This window comes from Mustela nivalis (genome assembly GCF_964662115.1).
Source record: "Mustela nivalis genome assembly, chromosome: 12".
Taxonomy (NCBI): Eukaryota; Metazoa; Chordata; class Mammalia; order Carnivora; family Mustelidae; genus Mustela; species Mustela nivalis.
Window position 1 is genome coordinate 11,817,826 of NC_139031.1, and position 21,156 is coordinate 11,838,981.

Consider the following 21,156-nt stretch of genomic DNA (forward strand, 5'->3'; position numbering starts at 1 on the left):
TGTTGCATGTCCGTAATCTTCACACAGTACAAGGCATTGAGCAAGGTGACAAGCCAGAGACTATTCGAGTCCAAAAACATCCAACACAACAGGAAAAAAGTAGATAAGTGCACTGACCTTGCCACATTTGGAGAGATGAAGAAGCAACTGATGTTGAGTAAAAACAGTCCCAGCGTAAGAAATCTGGTGACGCCCAAGCTGAAGAGGATCCTATTTGAAGAGGAGATTCTGGGGCTTTTGAGCCACGTCCGAAAACTGACCACTGCAATAAAGAGATTTACAATGAGTCCCGCAAAATTCAAAATTACTGAGACAACAATGGCAAGAAAAAAGAATATCTGAAGCATATTTCCTCATCGAGAACTTAGCAGTGTGGTCTGGACGCTGGGAACAGGAGAAATAACTGAGATGCGTAAGTAGGCACCAGGACCCAGCCAGGAAGGACATTGCTTCTCTAATTGTCTCCAGTGTGACAAATGAACCATTAATGGTCTAAAAGCCAGCTGCTTTTCCTGAGATGCAAATCTTCCCAGGATTGCATTACTATTTCTTCATTCATATCCTGTTTTCCTTAGAAATGCCTAATTAAAACAGCCCTAGTGAACTCTGAAAGCAGAGTCCACTCTGCCAAGAGGATAGATAGAGGGAGAAGCTATGGAAGCTCCAAGACTTCAAATCCAAGGGACAAAACTCCAGTCCACCAATGTCTCTGCCGCTCTTTCACAGGGAATAAAGCTCTTCTTCATAGCAACCCCAGAAGATAGTGGGAAATCCCAGGCTTCACTCCACTGACCCACTCTCTTCCATATATGGATGGATGACTGAAATCCAGCTTCTCTCCTCCCTATAATCTACTAATCTGCTGCAGCCCTATTTTCTCCATCTCTCATTCTGGTCAACATTACATTTTCACCCCTGAGCACATACAGTGATTCACAGTCACACACAGACCAAGTGCAAGGACTTCACACTTTCTCAAGAGAGCCTTTTTGCAATTAATTCCATCTATCAGGATGATTCCTTTACTTTGCATTCCCTCACCAGTCACACATATGTGTGCCATAATCATTTGCTGTGATATGCTTTGCTTGGGGAAAAAAAAAAAAAAATCAGCCATTTCATGTGTTTCTTTTACAGACATGGGTTTATGCTTAGATCACATAGGACTATTTCTTCTTGGGCATTTAGCTGCAAATCAAAGTACTCTGATCCCAAATACACAGTAATGCTTTAGCTATAGTTTTGCATCTCAATGCCTGATTCCTCTGTAATTTCTCAGACAGGAAAGGGCACAGTAAAAGGAAAATTATAGTATCGAAGACTATGAGTGAACGTGAGAGTATGACATATATTATCTACTCTAGCAGTTAGGGTAAACTTCGATGCAGTCACATGTAGGTTACCAAACTAGCATCAAAATAAAGCATACAAAGTCCTGTTCCTTTGTATGGGAACAGAAATACAAACAGATGGATAGAACAGAGGAACGGAAGAAGCTAAGATGTGCAGACCAGGTCCAGAAGAGGGAGCACATTCATGGGGCCCTTTAAGACAGGAAAGCAGCCTGGAGGGATTCCCCAAGCAGGAACCCGGTGGCTTACAGAAGCATTTGTATAAAACTAAGAGGCACATGACAAAAGCGTGCCCAGATCAGTTAACCAGGTAAACACAGGGTGAACAAGCAAGGCAAGGAAAGGGAAGTTTATATCATAGCACATATTTCCACTGAATTATTTATAAAATAGATCACTGTGTTAAAGTAATTAAGTTAAAATATTTAAAATATCACATTTAAATAGAATAAATAATATGGAGAAAGATATAAGAAGTAAGTGTTCCAAAAGGGGTGGGGGAACCGCACACTGGCAGCAAGAGACCCTATCCAAAATGCGACATAAATGTTGTTGGGCTCTCAGTAGCAGCAGGCGCTGTAATTAAGATGTGATCATGTCGCCTAGGGTCATCAGTGAACACACTGGTTCTGGCAGATGTTATTTATGAAAAGGTCAGTATGGAGAAAGCATTAACAAAACCCATTCCCCTTCTGCATGAGAATTTACCTTCAGTTAAATATAAAAGTCTTATGGATATTCCCTGCTTTGGGCCTCCTTGAGTGTGGTGACTCTTTTGATGTGTGTGCCTTTTTTTTTTTTTTTAAGATTTTTATTTATTTATTTGTGAGACACAGAGCATGAGCAGGGGAGGGGGGAAGGGCAGAGAAAGAGGGAGAAGCAGGCTCCCTACTGAGCAGAGTCTGATGCAGGCCTCAATCCCAGGATCCTGAGATCATGACCTGAGCTGAAGGCACACGCTTAACTGACCAAGCCACCCAGACATCCCTGATGTGTGTTTCCTTTGACTCAACCTTGGCAGCCATGTCTATGAAATTATTACAAGAGAAACTGGCACCTTTGGGACATGAATCTTTTTAGGCCAGCCCCACCCCTGCACAGCTGTGGATCTCCACTCCTAGCACCTTGGCTCTATGGCCGCAGCAAGGACTCTGCAAAACAGAAAGGCCTGACACTCCCCTGCCCATAAGCTAGGTCGCTGAACCATATCTACCTGAGTAGACCGGTGCCAGAGGCCTAAGACATTGTGTAAGTCTTACTACTTCCTGGAGCCCCAAAAGACCCAGTGGCGGCAAGTATACTGCAGTCAGGTGTCCAAGCTCTAGACTCATCTAGCAGATCTGCTGGGAAAACTTTAGGGCCAATAGTTCAAGCAAAAGGACGACTTAGCTCATTTGATGAAGGCTTTGAATAAATGGGAATTACAAACTGTGAGCTGTTTTCGACAGAGTACTAATGTTGCTCGGGAGGAAGAGAGAAGGAAACTTCCACTTCTTGGGCTGTTTTTAGTGTTTCCTCTGTTCCCGGCAGGGCAGCAGGTATCTTGAAACTCAGGTAATCCTTAAAACAGTTCTGTAAGGAAGATGTGGTTATCCCTAGTTACAGATGAGGGGGATGAAGATGAGAGAGAGTAAGCGGCTGTGGGCCAGCACAGGAAATCGGTGGCTAAGCTGTAAGGCGTCTCTGAGACTGAGCTCTTTCCACTGCTGCCCTCATCGGGTCATTCATTCAATAAACTGTTACCATAAGCCAGGCACTGTGGTAGGTGCTGGGAAAACAGAAGAAACACCCACAGCCCAACCTGCCTTCAAAAGACACACAGAAACGGGGCATCTGGGTGGCACAATCGGTTAAGGACCCAACTCTGGCTTTGGCCTCCGATGGTGATCTCAGGATTGTGAGATCAAGCCCCGCCTCTGGCTCTGAGCTCATCATGGAGTCTGCCTGGGATTCTCTCTCCCTTTCCTTCTGCCCCTCTCGCTCATGCTCACTCTCTCTAATAAATTTTAAACATACACAGAACATGAAGAGAGAGACCAAAAAAAAAAAAACCAGAGCTCAGTGTTTCCAGTGCTATGTGAGGGGAAAACAAAGGGTGTAGGGGGTGTTCAGGAGGGGCCCTCGAGACTCCTGTCTCAGAGGACTGGAGCTGTCTTGGCACTCCACAGGGCTCCAGTCCTGCTGAAAGCAGCCTGCACGAACTATGGCCACACAGTGGTGGAGCCCAGCAGCAGAGCAGAGCAGTGCATGTGGCTGTCACAAAAGGAGTCTAGAGACAAAGATCATGGGGGCCAGAACCCTTCATCATATCTGAAGCATTTGTTTCAGCGACGCAGAGATGAAATACTTGTTGGTATGTCTTTATTGCCCGCTTGGTGTGATCTTTTTGAGAAGAGCCATTGCTATCTAAAATAGTGCTTGGTACAAAGCGACGGTCAGATAAATGCCTGCGGTATAAATGAATGAACTGGAATCAAGATGAGCCAGAATCAAAATGGTGTGAGAGGGATGCCTGGGTGGCTCAGTCGGTTAAGCCTCTGCCTTCGGCTCAGGTCATGATTCCGGGGTCCTGGGATCAAGTCCTGCATCGGGCTCCTTGCTCGGCAGGGTGCCTGCTTCTCTCACTGCCTCTGCCTGCTTGTGTGTACACACACACACTCTCTCTCTCTCTCTCTCTGTCTCTCTGGCAAATAAATAAGATCTTTTGAAAAAAAAATGGTGTGAGAATTTATGTATGCCTAGAACACACAGCAATATCCAGCCGCTAGCTAAAACCCATCCGTCTCTCAAAGAGATCTGCTAGATGGGCTGTAAGGGTACAAACCTGAGCAACCACAAAACGTTCAGAATTCTCCCTCCCCAGCCGTGAGTCCCCTACTTAGCAACAGACGGGTACTGAGGCCAGACAGACCACACAGAGAAACTCCACTCATGGGTTTCTGAAAAAATAGTTTTCAGAGTTAACCCAGAAATACCGCTCTGGTCATCTGGCCAGCTCTACCAAGTCACACTGACAATTTCATCACAGGGAAATCAACACAATGTGTTCATTGCCAAACTCGTTAAGAGCAGGGAAAAAAAGTCCTTCATTTTGTCTAAAGGTAAGACAGTTCTTCTCCTGAGCCCCTGTCTGCTGGTTGGGGGTAAGTGTTTATTTAATCCAATGAGATAATGAATGTCTTCAGAAAAAATTTGAGTCTCTTTAGATTTAAAAATTAAAATCTGAGACATTATCCCCTTGAAATGTTTCTCCTCTTAGAGTCCGTGTGTACGGGGAGAGGGGCGGAGATTAATGCCACCTCGTGATGCCATGTCCTCCCTCCCCTCAGCATCCTAGTCTCCTCAGGCTTCCAGAGAGACGTCCTTGTTCCTTGGTTTCTGCTTGCTCCGTCCGTATTCAGGGCTGAGTCGGTGCCTGTGTTTTGCTCCCACTGATCACAGCCTGGGAGCTCTGAGCCAGTCCCCAGAGAGGGGAGCTCTGGGCTCTCCCCTGCCGTCCTTGCAATCCCCCTTCTGTTCCCCTCTGCTTCCTCCCACCATCCCGAGGGCACCAGAAGGAGCAGGCTTTCACTCAGGCCATGTCCTCTTATACAGCAGCAACAGCAAACTCCATGGATACACTGTCATAGGACTAGAACTCCATGAGGCACAGTCTCTGGGCTCAACCCCTGATAAGCTAAAATGCTAGCAGCGGATACCTGTTGTATAGTTATTATGCTTTAGTTGCTAAAATAATTTACATACATTGTCTTGCTTAATCTGCAGACCAATCCTGTGAGGTATTTTATAAAATTACCTCTTTATAGTGAAGGGAACTAAGTCTGAGGAGGTTTAGTAACTTGCCGAAGATCATGCATCTGAGAAGTGATGAGGTCAGGATTCAAATCCAGTGTGTTAGGTTCCAGAAAATAAAACCCTTAGCCCCTACGCTATACATTCTTCTAGTCCTGCAAAATGAAGAAACACCAAAAAATAACATGTGATTGTCATTAGCAGTTGTCAGAGTTTTTGAGGTCACTTTTGCTTTCTTTTCTTTTTCTTTTTTTAAATATTTTATTTATTTATTTGACAGAGAGAGATCATAAGCAGGCAGAGAGGCGGCAGAGAGAGAGGAGGAAGCAGGCTCCCCACTGAGCAGAGAGCCCGATGCGGGGCTCAATCCCAGGACTCTGAGATCATGACCCGAGCTGAAGGCAGCAGCTTAATCCACTGAGCCACCCAGGTGCCCCCACTTTTGCTTTCTTAAAACACAATTTCTTGCAGAATATCAACAGAATATCAGACTCTGTCTTCCACATATCCCAAGATCTAGACAGCTCTCTGTTCATCAACTGTTGGGAAATAACATGGATGTTATTTAAGGCAAAGGGCATTGGTGAACATGGAAACTGAGAAAAGTTGGAATGCATTTTGGGTTTTTGTTTTGGTTTTTGGGGTTTTGTTTTTTTTTTTTTTTTTTTTAGTTTTGTTGTTTACTTATTTTTATTTATGATCCTTGTATACCCAAAGTACAGCTCAATCTCATTAAGGATCAGGATCTGTGAACTCAGCTCGAGTTCAGAGAACACTAAAAATGAGAAGTTAGCCTAAGGCACCAAGAACCAAAAAACAGCTAAGCCATAATCTCCAGTAAAATGTTACATTCAGTTAAAAAAGGGGGGAAAAAAACCATACCTAAACTAGAAAGCAGAATCAGGAATTCAGATTAAGGACGAAAGAACCAGAAGGTCAGAGCTCAGCAGACAAGTCCTCAATGTAATGAAAGTATGAGCAAGTCTTCGAGAGTGGGTGACAATAAATTCAATGGTGAGGATCAGGGTTAATGAAACAGAAACCAATCAAGACAGCATGGATTTCCATAGCTAAACTTCCCTGTGCTGGAAAGCAGTGCAGATTTTTATTAAGTACAAAAGTACCCATTTCAGAATCCCTATATTTTAGTGAAGTATGAATGAATATTAAACAATTATTTTAAGTTTCAATAGACACCTTTCTGAAAGACAATTTTATGTCAAAACTAAGAATTTTCCTTTTTTTATTATGCTCAATTAGCCAACATATAGTAGTATGTCATTGGTTTTTGACACAGCAGCTTCAAGAAGCAAGTACCAATCTGAAAACAAACAGTGCAAACCAAAAGACATTTATTTCTGTAACTTTAAAAATGAATACAGAAATCCCAGAACAAGCCCCAAATTAATTTCTGGTTACATAGGACCAAATGCCAAGTAGCATGGTGATCCTTAATGCTATGTCAAAGTATCACTCATTCCTCAAAATAATAAAAATAATAATAGTTATGGATTACTCTCCCTGGGACTCTAAGCACTTTTCATCTGGTAACTCACTCACTCCTTCCAGCAACCCCATCAACGACATACTAATCCCATTTTACAAATGAAGACGGTGAAACAGAAGTGAAGAAACTTCCCACAAGTCACCCAGTTCACGGGGGCCGGGGCCAGGGCTAGAACCCAGGCCATCTGCCTTCAGGGCCCAGATTCGTAGCCACAATGCTCTACACCTGACAGCCCCATTAGTGACAGAAAGCTAGATTCAGATTTTCCATGGGACCTAACTATATATACCCATGAGTCTAAGAATTCTTCATGATCATAATAATAATCTTCTCATTGACTTCTTAATGCTGTTTAGTGATAGGAAATTAATCAATGCCTGTGTAACTGTATTAAAAGATGATGTACTGAATTTATAAAAACTGCTTATATATATATATATTTTTTAAACTCTCAAGTTTTCAAAGCTCACATGCATCATGGTTAGTTTAAAGAGGAGAAACTGCTTGGACTTTTTTCCTATCTAAAAAATAAAAAAAAATTACTTGGCAATTTACTTCAGCCCAACAATAAAGGAACGCCCGGAGTCCTGAAGGGAAATCACCACCACCGGACTGGACTGGAGCCTACTGGCCAAGGGTCTTGATTCTCATTCCGCTGCTTTTGTCCTCGCACAGAGGACGTGTGGAAACTCATCTCCTGTGGGAACTGCGCCTGCTGTACCATTCACTGTCAGATGCCCGCTTCACCGAGCGAAGGCTCTACACAGCACACTGGCCACGCTGCCTCTTGAATTGTGAAGTCCGTGTCACCGTCTGCATTTTAAAATGACGGAAAAGAGGATCAGAAAGTAAATGAAAGTAACTCACCAATGGCCAAAAGTCTTGGAAATAGAACCTGAATTCAAACCCAAGTCTGGGGAACTGCAAAGCCTCCTCTCTTCCCCGCAGATCCATTACACTGTCCTAGTTACATTAGCTCATGACTGTCCATATCAACTTGAAGTTAAAGCTAGGAATCAGCTCATTAGGTTGATAGCTATTAAAGTACAACTCTACATCTATATAGTGAGTGTTCCTACTATACTGACATTTTCCAGAGACTGTTTCACCCTCTCCAAAACACCACACAAAGAAAAGCCAAGAGACATGTCCCCAGTGGGCTAGCACAATGGAGTCACGTCTCTCTCCTCCTGTGTCACAGAATTGGTGCCACGAAAGGATCAGGAGGAGCCCTTAGCCTTGAACCAGACTAAAGGACTCCCAGGCTCTCGTCTGTGCCCTCGGTCACTCTAGGGGGCAAAAGGTCCCTTGAATCCAGGCTTCCGAAGGCCAGGCTCACACCACAGCATCTCCACGAACGTCTGCTTCAGCTTGTTGTTTCCCAGAATGAGAATGAATGAGTGGCCAGCAGGATAAAACATTGTAACTGCTTCTCCGATCATAATGACCATCTCAGTTCCTGGTATGAAATAACTGCAGGATGTAATCAGAAAGGCCAAAAAGTAAAGCAGGAAGAGAAAGAGGAAGGAGACAATGATTTTGATGGCTCTCTGGTGGGCCTCGGTGCTTGGATCTCTGGAGCTGATGCCGCTTTGCTGCAGCTGCTGCGTGTGTCTCCCCAGGGAGAGGATGAGCAGAAAGTACGAGGCCACAGACACAATTAGGGGAGGCAGGTTCCACAGAGTCCCAAGAACATGGAACACTTTGTATTCATTTCTTTTCTTTCTAAAGTGCTCGGTCACATTCCCTGTGCCATCGACCCCCCTGAGAACAGAATAGATCTTAAATTCCTGGATCAGAGATAGGGCACTGACACACGATAAGAACAGGGCACCCCAAATCATGCATACGACCATCCTAGAAACTCTCCACTTGAGCCAGAGGAATGCAGGATGGGAGAAAGTGGCAATTTTCAGGCAGTAGAGGACACTGAGACAGGTGGCGAGCCAAATGCTCAGGTGGTTTGTAAATGTCCAGAAAATATCAATAATTTGCATCACTATCCCTTCATCATGTACTTTGAAAGAGAACACCATTAAAACACCGTCAACCAAGAGAATCCACAGGAGAACGATCCTAGAGAGAGCAAGGTTAGTGATGATGAAGTCAGACAGAGAGACTGTCTTGTTTTTGCACCAGCTGCTGCCATTGGCCAACACTATGAACCCATTCCCCAGCATCCCCAGAATGAACTCGGTGGCAGACAGAACCAGGAACATCCATTTCTCCAGCCCTGACATGTCAGCTAGACCTGACCTTGTTCTTTCTCTTGATGTACAATCTCCTTGCTGACTTGAAACTCTGCTCTGTGAACCTGTCACTTCTACCTGTTGCTTCACTGTACCTGTCTCTTGTCTGTGCCCAATTTAGTCTGTTGTAGAGCACAATTTAGTGAACCCTCTCTGGATCTTTCCGATTAGTCTGTCCTCTTCACAGATGACAGCGACTGTCACATTTCATCTATGATCTGAACTCAGCAGCTCTTTGCCAAAATGCAAATGGAGTAGTATTCAATGTCACAAGAAGAAGGAAGAGATCTCACTCACAAAGGCGAGGATTTGCACACACAGGGAGGGAGGTTCCAAGCCAGCCAGGACAGAAAGGTGCATGACCAGAAGTCAGACAGAATCGCTCTGAAGAGTGAGAAGTCTTCTGCCTGGAAGGAGGACTCCGGGACACACAGGAGGAGGGAGATCAGAATTCCACCAGAAGGCACTATCAAAGTCACCTGGAGGGAGGTTTAAGTGCATGAAACAAAGAAAGTTCAATGCCAGAGGTCCTGGGTTAGAATTAAAAGGTGTGCCTCTTAGTGTATACCTTACATGAGGGGGCTCCAAGTTCTTCCCTAGAGAGCCATATCACCAGAAGTCTTAACTATCTGACTACTTAAATAACAATAATGAATTATAGCATATAAGCTACTTAAAATATAGATTTTCAGAGTCACCTGGGTGGGCTCAGTGGGTTAAGCCTCTGCCTTCGGCTCAGGTCATGATCCCAGGGTCCTGGGATTGAGCCCCACATTGGGCTCTCTGCTCAGCAGGGAGCCTACTTTCCCCCAACCCCCGCCTGCCTCTCTGCCTACTTGTGATCTCTCTCTCTCTCTGTGTTAAATAAATATAATATTTTAAAATAAATAAATAAATAAAATGTAGATTTTCAGAGTGCAGGACCACTGTATCAATATGTCAACAGTAGTTCAAGCTGACAGAAATCACACGCAGTCTTTTCAACCAAAGAAGCCTGACTGATGTAAAACAGTGCCTTACAAATTGGACCATGGCCAACAGTAATCATCTTTATAGGGCTTTATATATATCTCACCATACATACATATTACACTGGGAACACAAAGGAGGTCACAAAACAATTATTTCCCCTTTCTAGATGTGTGGCAGTCTGATATTTTCTATTCTTTCTATTTCTTTCATTGCTGCTTGCCTACCACAAACTTGATTTTATAATCTACACATGAGTTGTAATAAATATGGTTTGAAAACACGGATCTGAAGGATGGAGAGGAAAATCAAGGCCACCAAGAGACAAAGCAGAGAGTTTAGCAACACCATCCAAATAACAGAAGGATAGACTTTCGGATCCCCTCAAAAGGACGTCCCACGGTAGCAGATGACAAATCTGCACAAACAACACAGAGTCTCTTCTGGATACCCACCACGCAGCCAGGTGAACCTCATCAGGCTTGGCATTCTGCAGCGTACGATACGGTTACAAAGCATTTCCGAGAATCCTCGGCCATGAGCACAGCCCTCCCTCATCACCCTCAGCCTTCTGGGGCTAACTCTGCAACCTGACCACATGCTCCTGAGCTCTGGGCTCCAGAATTACAGTAAGGCAGTTCCCAGCTGTCTCTGGCAGTCCTTTAACAGGACCTTCGCCCAGTTGTAGCGCTGGTCCCGTCACCACTGACGCTGTTCAGTTTTTTCTCATGGCCTCAGTTCTATAGATGCACATTTCTGTTCTCACAACACCTTCTACATCCTCTCCTAAGAAGCAATAAGCTAATAAGATTCCTCTGCGCAGGGATTAGAATTATCCAGTGAGGGGACGCCTGGGTGTCTCAGTTGGTTAAGCGGCTGCCTTTGGCTCAGGTCATGATTCCAGCGTCCTGGGATCAAGTCCCACATTGGGCTCCTTGCTCGGCAGGGAGCCTGCTTCTCCCTCTGCCTCTGCCTGCCATTCTGTCTGCCTGTGCTCGCTCTCTCTCCCTCTCTCTGACAAATAAATAAAATCTTAAAAAAAAAAAAAAAAGAATTATCCAGTGAGAAGAAACATTAGAATATGTAACATATCAGAATTCATTTCATGTACCACGTATGGCTGATCATCCTGCTTTACAAGTCTTATTATTTTTACCCCTTCCAAAATTATAACGTTTACCTTTTTAGAAGTCATTACTGAGAAATCTAGGGTTAACTATAATTTTTCTCTCTCAGTTTTGATTCTTTCCCAGGACAGTGTTTCCATGCACAATGGACTAGCGGGTGGCCAGAGTTCCATTTCAGAGTTTAAAAGACATCGTTGGAATCACGGAACACTACACCAAAAACTAATGATGTACTGTATGGTGACTAACATAACATCATTCTTAAAATTGTAACAAACAAACAAATAAATATTTGTTAAATGAGAAAAAATAAGAAATAAAAGATCATTGGGGTAGAAAAGACATTGCTGCATTATCATTGCTCCTTCTCCATCAGGTACCACTGATAAGAATTATGAGCCCATAATTATACCATCCCCACTTTTTTTTTTAGACTTTAGTTATTTATTTGACAGACAGAGATCACAAGAAGGCAGCGAGGCAGGCAGAGAGAGGGGGGGAAGCAGGCTCCCTGCTGAGCAGAGAGCCCGATGCAGTGCTCAGTCCCAGGACCCTGAGATCATGACCTGAGCAGAAGGCAGAGGCTTAACCCACTGAGCCACCCAGGAGCCCCCATTCCCACTTTTTAACATAAACCCAACAACTATCATACAATAACTAATATCATAGCATTAGTAATGTCTGTACATTCACCATCCTCCACTGAAACAGCCACAGATACTCAAGTCCAACACAAAATGTGCATCTTTAACCACGGTTTGTTAGGGATCCATGCCAGAGCCAAGGTGCTGGATGCTTGCACCTTTCATCCCAGGCTGCAGACATCTAGGACGACGACTGGGAGATCACGCTCTTGTTCTCAACCATCCTTCTGAGTAAAAGACCAAAGGAAGCATATCAGTCAGGACGTCCACAGGAAGCAACTGGCACAAACCGGGTAATTCCAGAAAGGTGCTAAAGTGGAATTATTTACAAAAGTGTGAGCAGAGGATGGGGAAACCATAAACAGCTAGTGCAGTGCCCCAGGGCTCAGACCAGTGGGACACCACATCGCCACACCACCCAGAAACAGAGGGCTATGTAGAGGGGACCTTCTGACTGTCGCTGAGATTTCTCAGTTGGGAGACCCCAAAGAGAGTGCACTGAGAGAATAAGCCTCAAAACACGGGCCAGCAGACTAACAAGACAGTGCACTATCGTCTTCCTGCCCTTCATTATTCTGGCACTTTCTCTGCAGGGACTGAGGTATCACGGTCCAGGTCTTCGCCTCATTCCTGCTCTGACACTAGCATGACAACTGAGTTGATAAGCACCAGCGGGGCACTCAGACTGACAGCAAGACAAGTCACAAATAATAGCCCTTTCCATCAACTGAGGCTCACTAATTTGCAGAATACAGAAGGAAACCAGCACAGCTGGCTGTATATAGCAGAGAGACCAGCTACAACGGTAAGTGGAGTGCAGGCTTCTGGGTCCCTTAAAATCCTCACCTGGTAGTGAGGCGACGGCAAACTCTCAGTCTGAGTAAACAGGACTGGTCTGAAGGCCCTCGCTCCCACCAGGTATGCACGTGTACATTCTCTCTGTGCCTCATCTGGGAGAGCGCACCTTACCAACCTTGGCCTTACACTGCATACAGCCCCGCTACGGAACACTGCAGCGTACGGCCCACTCCAAATGAACATAGGCCTCATTTACACCTTCAGTTCCATCCCCCAAACTGATAAAACTTCGTTTTACAGAAACAGAACAAGAGTCTATTATCCAGATGCTTTCAATAGCAAGCTACCATGCTAACACACCAGCTTGATGCCCCATCCTGCCATAATGTTACCCCAAAAATGTTCATCCAGTCTTTCCCTTCAGACCCTGGGGACAGGGACATTCCTCCAGGATTTCTGAGCTCCTACACACACCTTGCTGGATGTGCTAAGTATACGAGGCCCTGGCCACCTTGACCGGGGCCATTTTGAGCAGTGAGCAACCAGAAAGGAGGAGGTAATGTGCCCCTCCGGGACAAGGAGCAGGCTTGTTTCCTGCTTGCTATAAAAGCTGCATGTTCTCCAGGCTCAGTGTCTCTCTCCATAATGAACTCCACCTGGGCCCTGTGCCTTGCCCTTGGGGACTCTCGGGACAAAGGGAACTGAGAGAAACACGCTGGTGTTCATGCTGCTTCCTGCACTGCCGATAATACGACACTTTTCTCCAATCCAGAGATTTCATATCTTTTGCCAGCTTCCACGAAACAGTGACGGCTAAGTTACTGGCCTGTCAATAGGTTAAAATCAAATCCCCAATCCACAGCCAACCTCAATTTGACCACCACTGCTTTCCATAGCGTATTCTAGTTATTATTTTCCCCCTTAAACCCACAAACCCCACCTGTACTCTGCTCCATACAGTGGGGTCAGGGATTCTACAAATCATTTCCCAGACGCCCTTTCCAGAGGCTTTGCTGTTGGTTATCTGTCAGGATGAAAACTGGCAGATGAGCAGGAAAGAAAAAGAAAAATCCTGCCTCTCACTCCAACAGGGTATCCCTTGGTGGCAGTTCCTTTGACTAGGTTAAGAGTGATGACTGCAGACCCCATGAACCAGGATAAAATCATCTATACAGTGTAAGCCAGCCTGGCCAAGACAAAGCCCCTTCAGCACACCAGAAACAACTGTAACCACACCCCCAGCAATGCAGCAACAGGTGCATGCTCAACGGTGCCAGCCCAGCGATGGTATCAGTTTCTGGCTCTGACACTACCCTTCCTCTCTCTTTCCCTCTTCCCACATTTTTGTAAATAATCCCCTCCATTAAATCCCCTCTGTCTGAGATACCTGTACTGGCTTCCTCTTTCCTGACTGGACTCTGAACAATGCACGGTCCTTCCACGTATTTTTGAAGTTTTAGTTGTTACATTTCAAAAAAGATACAACACACATCTCTGTTTTGCATTCTCCTTGGGGTTCTGGGGTTATTTCCAAAAGGAATAAGAAACTTTAACCTATAATACCATTTTCATACTGCAACTCCTGCTGGTAAGTTTTTAATACATATTATTTTCATTATTTTAAATCATCCTATGTTAGTAAGCCCAAATTGCACTCCTTCATGTCATACCATTCTTCAGAGCTCTACACTCCCATATCCACTTACCTATCTAACTTCTTTACTTGGCTCTATCATGGACATTTCAAATTTAACATGTCCAAAACAAAACTCTCAAGTTATTCTCATATTATTTTTTAAAGATCTTATTTATTTATTTGACAGAGAAAGATATAGTGAGAGAGGGGACACAAGCAGGGGGAGTGGGAGAGGGAGTAGCAGACTCCCTGCCAAGCAGAGAGCCCGATGCGGGGCTTGATCCCAGCACCCTGGGATCATGGCCTGAGCCAAAGGCAGACGCTTAATGACTAAACCACACAGGCACCCCTACTCTCACTTAAAAAGACCTATCTCTTTCCCCCAATCTTCCCTATTTCAGCAAATGGCAACATCATCTGTGCAGGTGCTCAAATCACACACCACCTAAGAATTAAGTTGTTTCTGTCTTTCCTATAACCCCACATCAACTTATCAATTACTTCTCCATTTTTGTCACAAAACATATCCTGAACTTTTCATTTTCATTACCTTCATACTGGTCCAAGTTACCATGGTCTCTCATCTGAACTACTCAACAGCCCCCAAACTCATTCTCTACTTCTAATCTTCTTTTCTGTAATACATTTGCCATACAATCACAAGAATGATCTTAAAATGTATTTTAGATCACTTAACCCCACTACTTAAAACACTTCGACAGCATTGTAGTGCAGCTACAAAATGTAAACTCCTTATACTATATACTAAGAATCTCTTCTGCATGTCCTCTTGCATGTACCAGGATTCAAGATAAATTTTACCATATCATATAGTCTGAGTTAAGAACAGGCTTTATTGGAGTAAGAGAAAACTCATGTCAGCAACAGGAATGAAAGCATGACTCTCCTTCATCCTCCTATGATTACACACAGAGGGGGACCAGAGCACTGCTCGGCGAGCAGGGCAGTTCTGTATGCCAATGGAAGTGCCTCACCCTCTTGTTTCTATTGTTCTCACTTTTTGTCATAAAAGCATGAAAACAACTTCGTCAGTAGTAGAACAGTCCTAGTGCCAGAAAACACGAATTTGGGAAGCCAGCTACTATAGGAGTTGTCTGAGAAGACCAGATGACCAAGACGTGGGGACCTTGGAACCCATAGGATGTTATAGTTCCCACTGATATTGAGAGTCAACAGTTCTGGGGTAACTGAGCTTATGTAAGCACTTACTGGTGGGGCAAGTGACAGAAACCCTCTTTTCCCAGCTAGTGTTTTCTCCAGACAACTGAGTTTGAAGGAGGGTTATTTTCAGACAACTTTTCTCATTGCAATACAAATTTCCTACAAAAAGAAGGATCGGGGCGCCTGAGTGGCTTAGTCAGTTAAGCGTCTGTCTTCGGCTCAGGTCACGATCCCAGGGTCCTGGGATCAAGCCCCACATCAGGCTCCCTGCTCAGCCTGTCATGTCAACTAATTAATAATGCCCCTTTTGGATGTTTTACTCATTAAACACTAAGGTCCTAGGTTCAGACCTTAGCACACAGTAGAACCGCAATAAATATATACTGAACAAATAAGTTGTCTTTAAAAAAAAAAAAAAAGATTTATTTGAGAGAGTACACACATGGAGATGGGGGGAAGGCAGGGGGGCAGGGAGAGAATCTCAAGCAGACTTCCTGCTGAGTGTGAAGCCCAAGGTCTGGTGGGGCTCCATCTCACAACCTGGGGATCAAGACCTGAGCCAAAACCAAGAGTCAGACATTTAGTGAACTGAGCTACCCAGATACCCTGAATAAAAAATTTTCTAAAGGAACCTTGATTTTTGTTTTTGTTTTTAAATTTATTTTTTATTTATTTTCAGCATAACAGTATTCATTATTTTTGCACCACACCCAGTGCTCCATGCAATCCCTGCCCTCTATAATACCCACCACGTGGTACCCTGACCTCCCACCCCCCCCTTCAAAACCCTCAGATTGTTTTTCAGAGTCCATAGTCTCTCATGGTTCACCTCCCCTTCCAATTTCCCCCAACTCCCTTCTCCTATCTCCCCATGTCCTCCATGCTATTTGTTTTGCTCCACAAATAAGTGAAACCATATGATAATTGACTCCCTCTGCTTGACTTATTTCACTCAGCATAATCTCTTCCAGTCCCGTCCATGTTGCTACAAAAGTTGGGTATTCATCCTTTCTGATGGAGGCATAATACTCCATAGTGTATATGGACCACATCTTCCTTATCCCTTCGTCTGTTGAAGGGCATCTTGGTTCTTTCCAGTTTGGCGACCGTGGCCATTGCTGCTATAAACATTAAGATACAGATGGCCCTTCTTTTCACTACATCTGTATCTTTGGCGTAAACACCCAGTAGTGCAATGGAAGTTCTATTTTTAATTTCTTGAGGAATCTCCACACTGGACTCCAAAGAGGCTGCACCAACTTGGCATTCTTTTGTTTTTAACCCAAGTTTCAGATTCATTTTTTAACTGATATTGACTCAGTATTATGTTTCTAAAAATTACTGTTTCTGTAATGGTTGTAATACATTTACACAGCTGTATGCCACGGTGTGAACATTTATTTACCCATTGTCTGCTGATGAACCTTTAGGTAGTTTCCCTGGATTGTTGGCTGTGCTATTATGTACATTATTGCTAAGAACACTCTTGTACATGTTTTTTGGGCCACATGGGCAAAACTTCCTATAAGGGTGTACCTTCAAGATGGAATAACTACATGAAATTTCAAAACCAGTTCATGTTGACATGTTTCTCAAAAGGAGGTGCCCGTTTACACCCTCCTACCAGTGCGTAATTTCTACTGGTGTAAAGAATCCCCCTTCACACTTCCTTCTATCAAATGTGTCAGAATCTGCTAGTGTGGAGGCCTTAAAATGAAATCTCATTGCAGTTTTTGGTTTGCATTTCCTTGATTATTAATGAAGTCAACTACTTTCCCATAGATCATTTATATTTCAGTCTCTATGTCTTTCCCCATTTTTCTACTAAGCTGTTATCTCCTCTTTGCTCTGTAGGCCTTCATATAGTCTAGATTGTATTTTTATTGCTTTTTAACCCTTTATTTACTCTAGCCTGTATTTCAGTTATACTATTGCAAGTATCTTCTCTCCCAGCTTGTGACTTGTCATTTTGCTTTCTTTATGGTGACTTCTAATTTAAAAAAGGTTACTTTTAATAGTTAAATGTATCCCTCCTTTTTACATTTTATTTGACAGAGATCACAAGTAGGCAGAGAGGCAGGCAGAAAGAGGAGGAAGCAGGCTCCCCGCTGAGCAGACAGCCCAATGCAGGGCTCGATCACAGGACCCTGGGATCATGACCTGAGCTGAAGGCAGAGACTTTAACCCACTGAGCCGCCCAGGCGCCCCTACATTTGTTTTAAAAAGAGACTTCCATGCCACCAGAGCATAAAGACACTGTCTCATATTTTCTTCCAAAATTTTTAATGTTTTGCCTTTCACAAGTCTTTAAATAACCAAGAATTGATCTTTGCGTAAGGTAGAGATGTGATTTCATTTTTTTTTCTGTATGAATAACAAATCTCCCTAGCACACTTTATTGAATAAAAATCTCTATTTTATCCACTGATCTATGCCACTTTTATCATTTATCATGTCCATCTATACATGGTCTGCTTCTGGGTTCTCTATTCTATACCACTGTTCTGTTTATTCCTGCATCCACAGTACAGTTCTTTTATCACCACAGCTTTGATTAAAAGAAAAGTCTTCCAACGAACAAAGCAAGTCCCCTAACTCATTCTTCCTCTTCAGGAGTATGTTGTCTGATCTTGGACCTTTGATTATCAATGCATTTTTAGAATCAACTTGTCCAGTTGCCCAAAACTTCTGGGAATTTTTATTTGATCTGTAACATCCTTTTGGGGACAGTTGGTATCTTTACATTATTGATGCTTACAATAAACATGGTTTACCGATACATTTAGTCTTTGAATGTATTTCAATAAGGTTTTATGTTCTCCATAGAGACCACACACTTGAAAGACTCCTTTCATTTTCTGATGCTCTTGTATAAGGGCATCTTTGCTGTTGTTTGCAATTGACTTTTGTATACTGATCATGTCTCCAGCAACTTCTAATTATTCATCTACAGATTCTTTTCTGGTTTCTATGTAATCCCAGCATGTGTAACTTTCTTCATTTCCATCTTAATACTTTTTTTTCCTTCCCAACTATGCTTGCTAAAGTCTCAGTACAAGTAAGTTGTCAAAGAGGTAGTGATATCACTGCCTGCTCATTTTAAGAGAAATACTCTTCTAATTCCAAGGCCACTTGAGCCACACCTTGGACACATACTCTTTGTTTTTATGTCCAAACCACAATGTCAAGATTAGCATGTCATCAGGGAATGCCCTTTCTTCAGTGTGTTGCCCACTTACTGCTCTAGTTTCAGCTTAGTTTAGAACTTGTCACTTGAGGAATTCCCTTTTGTCTTACAAGGCTGATGCTACAGACGGAACAGTATCCACTCAAAATGCACATATAGAAACCCTAATCCCCAATGTGACCACATTTTGAGATAGGACCTTTAAGACGATAAAGTAAAATGAGGTCATAAGGGTGGGGCCCTGACACAACAGGATTAGTGTCCTTAAGAGAGACACCAGAGAGCTCACTCACTCTCTGCCAGCAAAAATAGGTCATCACGTGAGCACACAGCGAGCTGATGGCCATTTACAATCCAGGAACACAGGCCTCACAAGCCTTACAAGAAACCAACCATGCAAAAAAAAAAAAGAAACCAACCATGCTGGCACCCTGATGATCTTGGAATTGCAGCAAAACATCTGTTTAAATCACCGTCTCTGGTACTTTGTTAAGCCCAAATGAAGATTCCCAAGGATACGACAGAAACTACAGCATACTTAGCCTCTGGTGGGACACCTCCTCACTCCAGATTATGTTGTCTGCTATACTGCCAGGAGAAGCATAAGGGTGGTACTTCTGTTCTTAACTTAAGCGCTACTTTATTTAATAATTTAATAAGGATCCTCATTAGAGGCTTCAAGCCAAATTAGGTAATATTTATCTGCTGAAAAATTATGCTTATATTTACTCTTTTAAAGGCTAATTGCTAAAGTTTTGTGTACATAGTACGTCCCAGTCCCTCTCCAAATTTAGAATGAGACATAGGATAAAGTCTGAAGGACTGTGGCAGTAGGTTTTTACTTCTGCTAGCAGGGGAAGGTCTTAGGAGAGAATTAGATAATGAATTCATTGTGTATATGAAGATAAAGAATGTGTGAATTAGTAAGAATGAGGCTTAACCGCAAAGCACAAAGAAGTGGCTTAAACAAGGCAGAGATTTATTTGTGTCTTCCAAAGAAGCCCAGAGATAGACTGTCCAGGACTGGTATGGTGGTTCCATGGTCATCGCAGATCCCAGCTTCTTCTGTCTTCCATCCTGAAGATCGTCTCATAGTCCAAGATGGCTGCTGGAGATCCAGCCATCATGTCCACATTTCAGACCGGAAAAAGGCAGGTGAGGATCCGGAGAAGCACAAAGGATAAGCCTCCCAACAGAGTTAATCATTTAAGAAGCTTTCCTGGAAGCACCACCAAATGACTTCTGCTTACAGCCCCTTAGCAACTGTTGACTGCAAAGGAGAATAGAATGCAGTATTTCAGCTGTGCACACTGTCACCTCCAATAAAATGTGGGCTCTGTAAATTAATGGGTTCAATAGAAAGGATAATGGCTACTGGGTAGTGAATTAATCGTGTTTCTTATTTTCCGTATTTTGATGTTTGACATCTTGAAGCCTCCCAGACCCTGGGAGTAACTAACCCCTCCCAACATTAGCTAATCCTAGAAATAGTAAACACTTGCCCATGAGCAAGTCTTTAATACACAAACCACCCAATCCTGATTTCATACCCACCATTAGCCTCCTTTTATCCTGCAGTCCAGAACACTATTCCTCTGCCCCAAATCACCAAGTACCTGACAACAAGGGACCACCCCTATTTCCCAAAGCCTGGTGAAAATTATTCTATCCCACAAAAACCACAATAAAAGGTCTGGTACACACTTTCCCCTCATTCTTTCTGCCTTTTGGCCTACACTGGTGCATCCCCGTGTGGTTCAAATGGTGTGGCATGAGACCTCCTCTTGAGAACTGAAACAAAGTCTTCTTTCAAGACAACGGTCTTCATGTCGATCATCCTGCCGCACCAGATCAACACAAGTCCCTAGAACACTGTGAAACTGGTAAGCACCTGGAAATCTTGCCCATAATACGGTTTTCCACAACAGAAAGCTGTAATCCTGGCAACATTTGTTATGTTGTCTCACAAAATGTGCTTCAAAAGTGTTTGGCAGAAGAAAAAAAAAATAGTCATTCTTGTCTTGACTGCTCTTCTGAGCTCCACTCATTGATATCAAATATAAGCTAAGGACTTTATGATTAAACTATGTTCAAAACTACTCCTGATCTTTCCTCTTCTCAAATCGGCTCCCACTTTCACATTCCTTAGTCTCAGAAACAAAATTTCCACACACCTGCCCAAGCAGCTTCAGAATTCTCTCTTCACGGCCTTTTCTCTTACCGCCAGCACCTACTTGGTCCCTGGAACATCCTGGGCAAAGCTACGTGTTCTTCTCCTACTCAGTATTCCTTACCCCGAGTCCATAACGGATTCTAGCATGGAACTGTTGCACAGTGAATGAATCGTGAAGACCACACTCCCCTCATGTCACCTATAGTCCCCACTCTGCTGACCTTTCTAGGCTCCTTCAGTAGCTTCCTAATTGCCGGCAGGCTTTCTCCCTTCTAGCCCTGTTCTATTTACCCCTGTTTCTAGGCCTGTACACACGCATGGTACAAAGTAGGTGCCCAACTGACTTTTGAATTTCAAAACATACCCAGATTATCTGTAAATAGCCATGGAAGATTAAAAGCAAACCAAAAAACACTAACACAAACTATGTTCTTAGTAACCCACAGACATTAACAACAACAACAACAAAGGCCAAGTACAATAACCTAAAGTTAGTAAGTATCCTATGAGACTTGGGGAGATGGGCATGGGGACCAAAAG

The 21,156-nt window shown here is 43.5% G+C and overlaps 2 protein-coding genes across 11 annotated transcripts in view; both read right to left on the bottom strand.

Annotated features, from left to right (window-relative positions):
* Positions 1-137: 137 nt before the first annotated feature.
* SSBP1 (single stranded DNA binding protein 1) overlaps positions 138-21,156 on the bottom strand; it is a 35,217-nt gene continuing 14,198 nt past the window's right edge. For 8 of the 10 annotated variants that reach the window (XR_014301373.1, XR_014301374.1, XR_014301375.1 and 5 more), the window contains exon 8: positions 19,402-19,713. The gene's annotated coding sequence lies outside the window, so the exon portion shown is untranslated. Of the gene's footprint in view, positions 263-19,401; positions 19,714-21,156 lie in introns of those variants that run through there. The other 2 variants (XM_082693798.1, XM_082693796.1) reach the window with 1 other exon arrangement.
* Positions 7,138-9,317, bottom strand: TAS2R3 (taste 2 receptor member 3). Its single transcript, XM_082693793.1, has one exon. It carries the CDS (start codon positions 8,889-8,891, stop codon positions 7,941-7,943), a length of 951 nt encoding a protein of 316 aa, XP_082549919.1. The 5' UTR covers positions 8,892-9,317; the 3' UTR covers positions 7,138-7,940.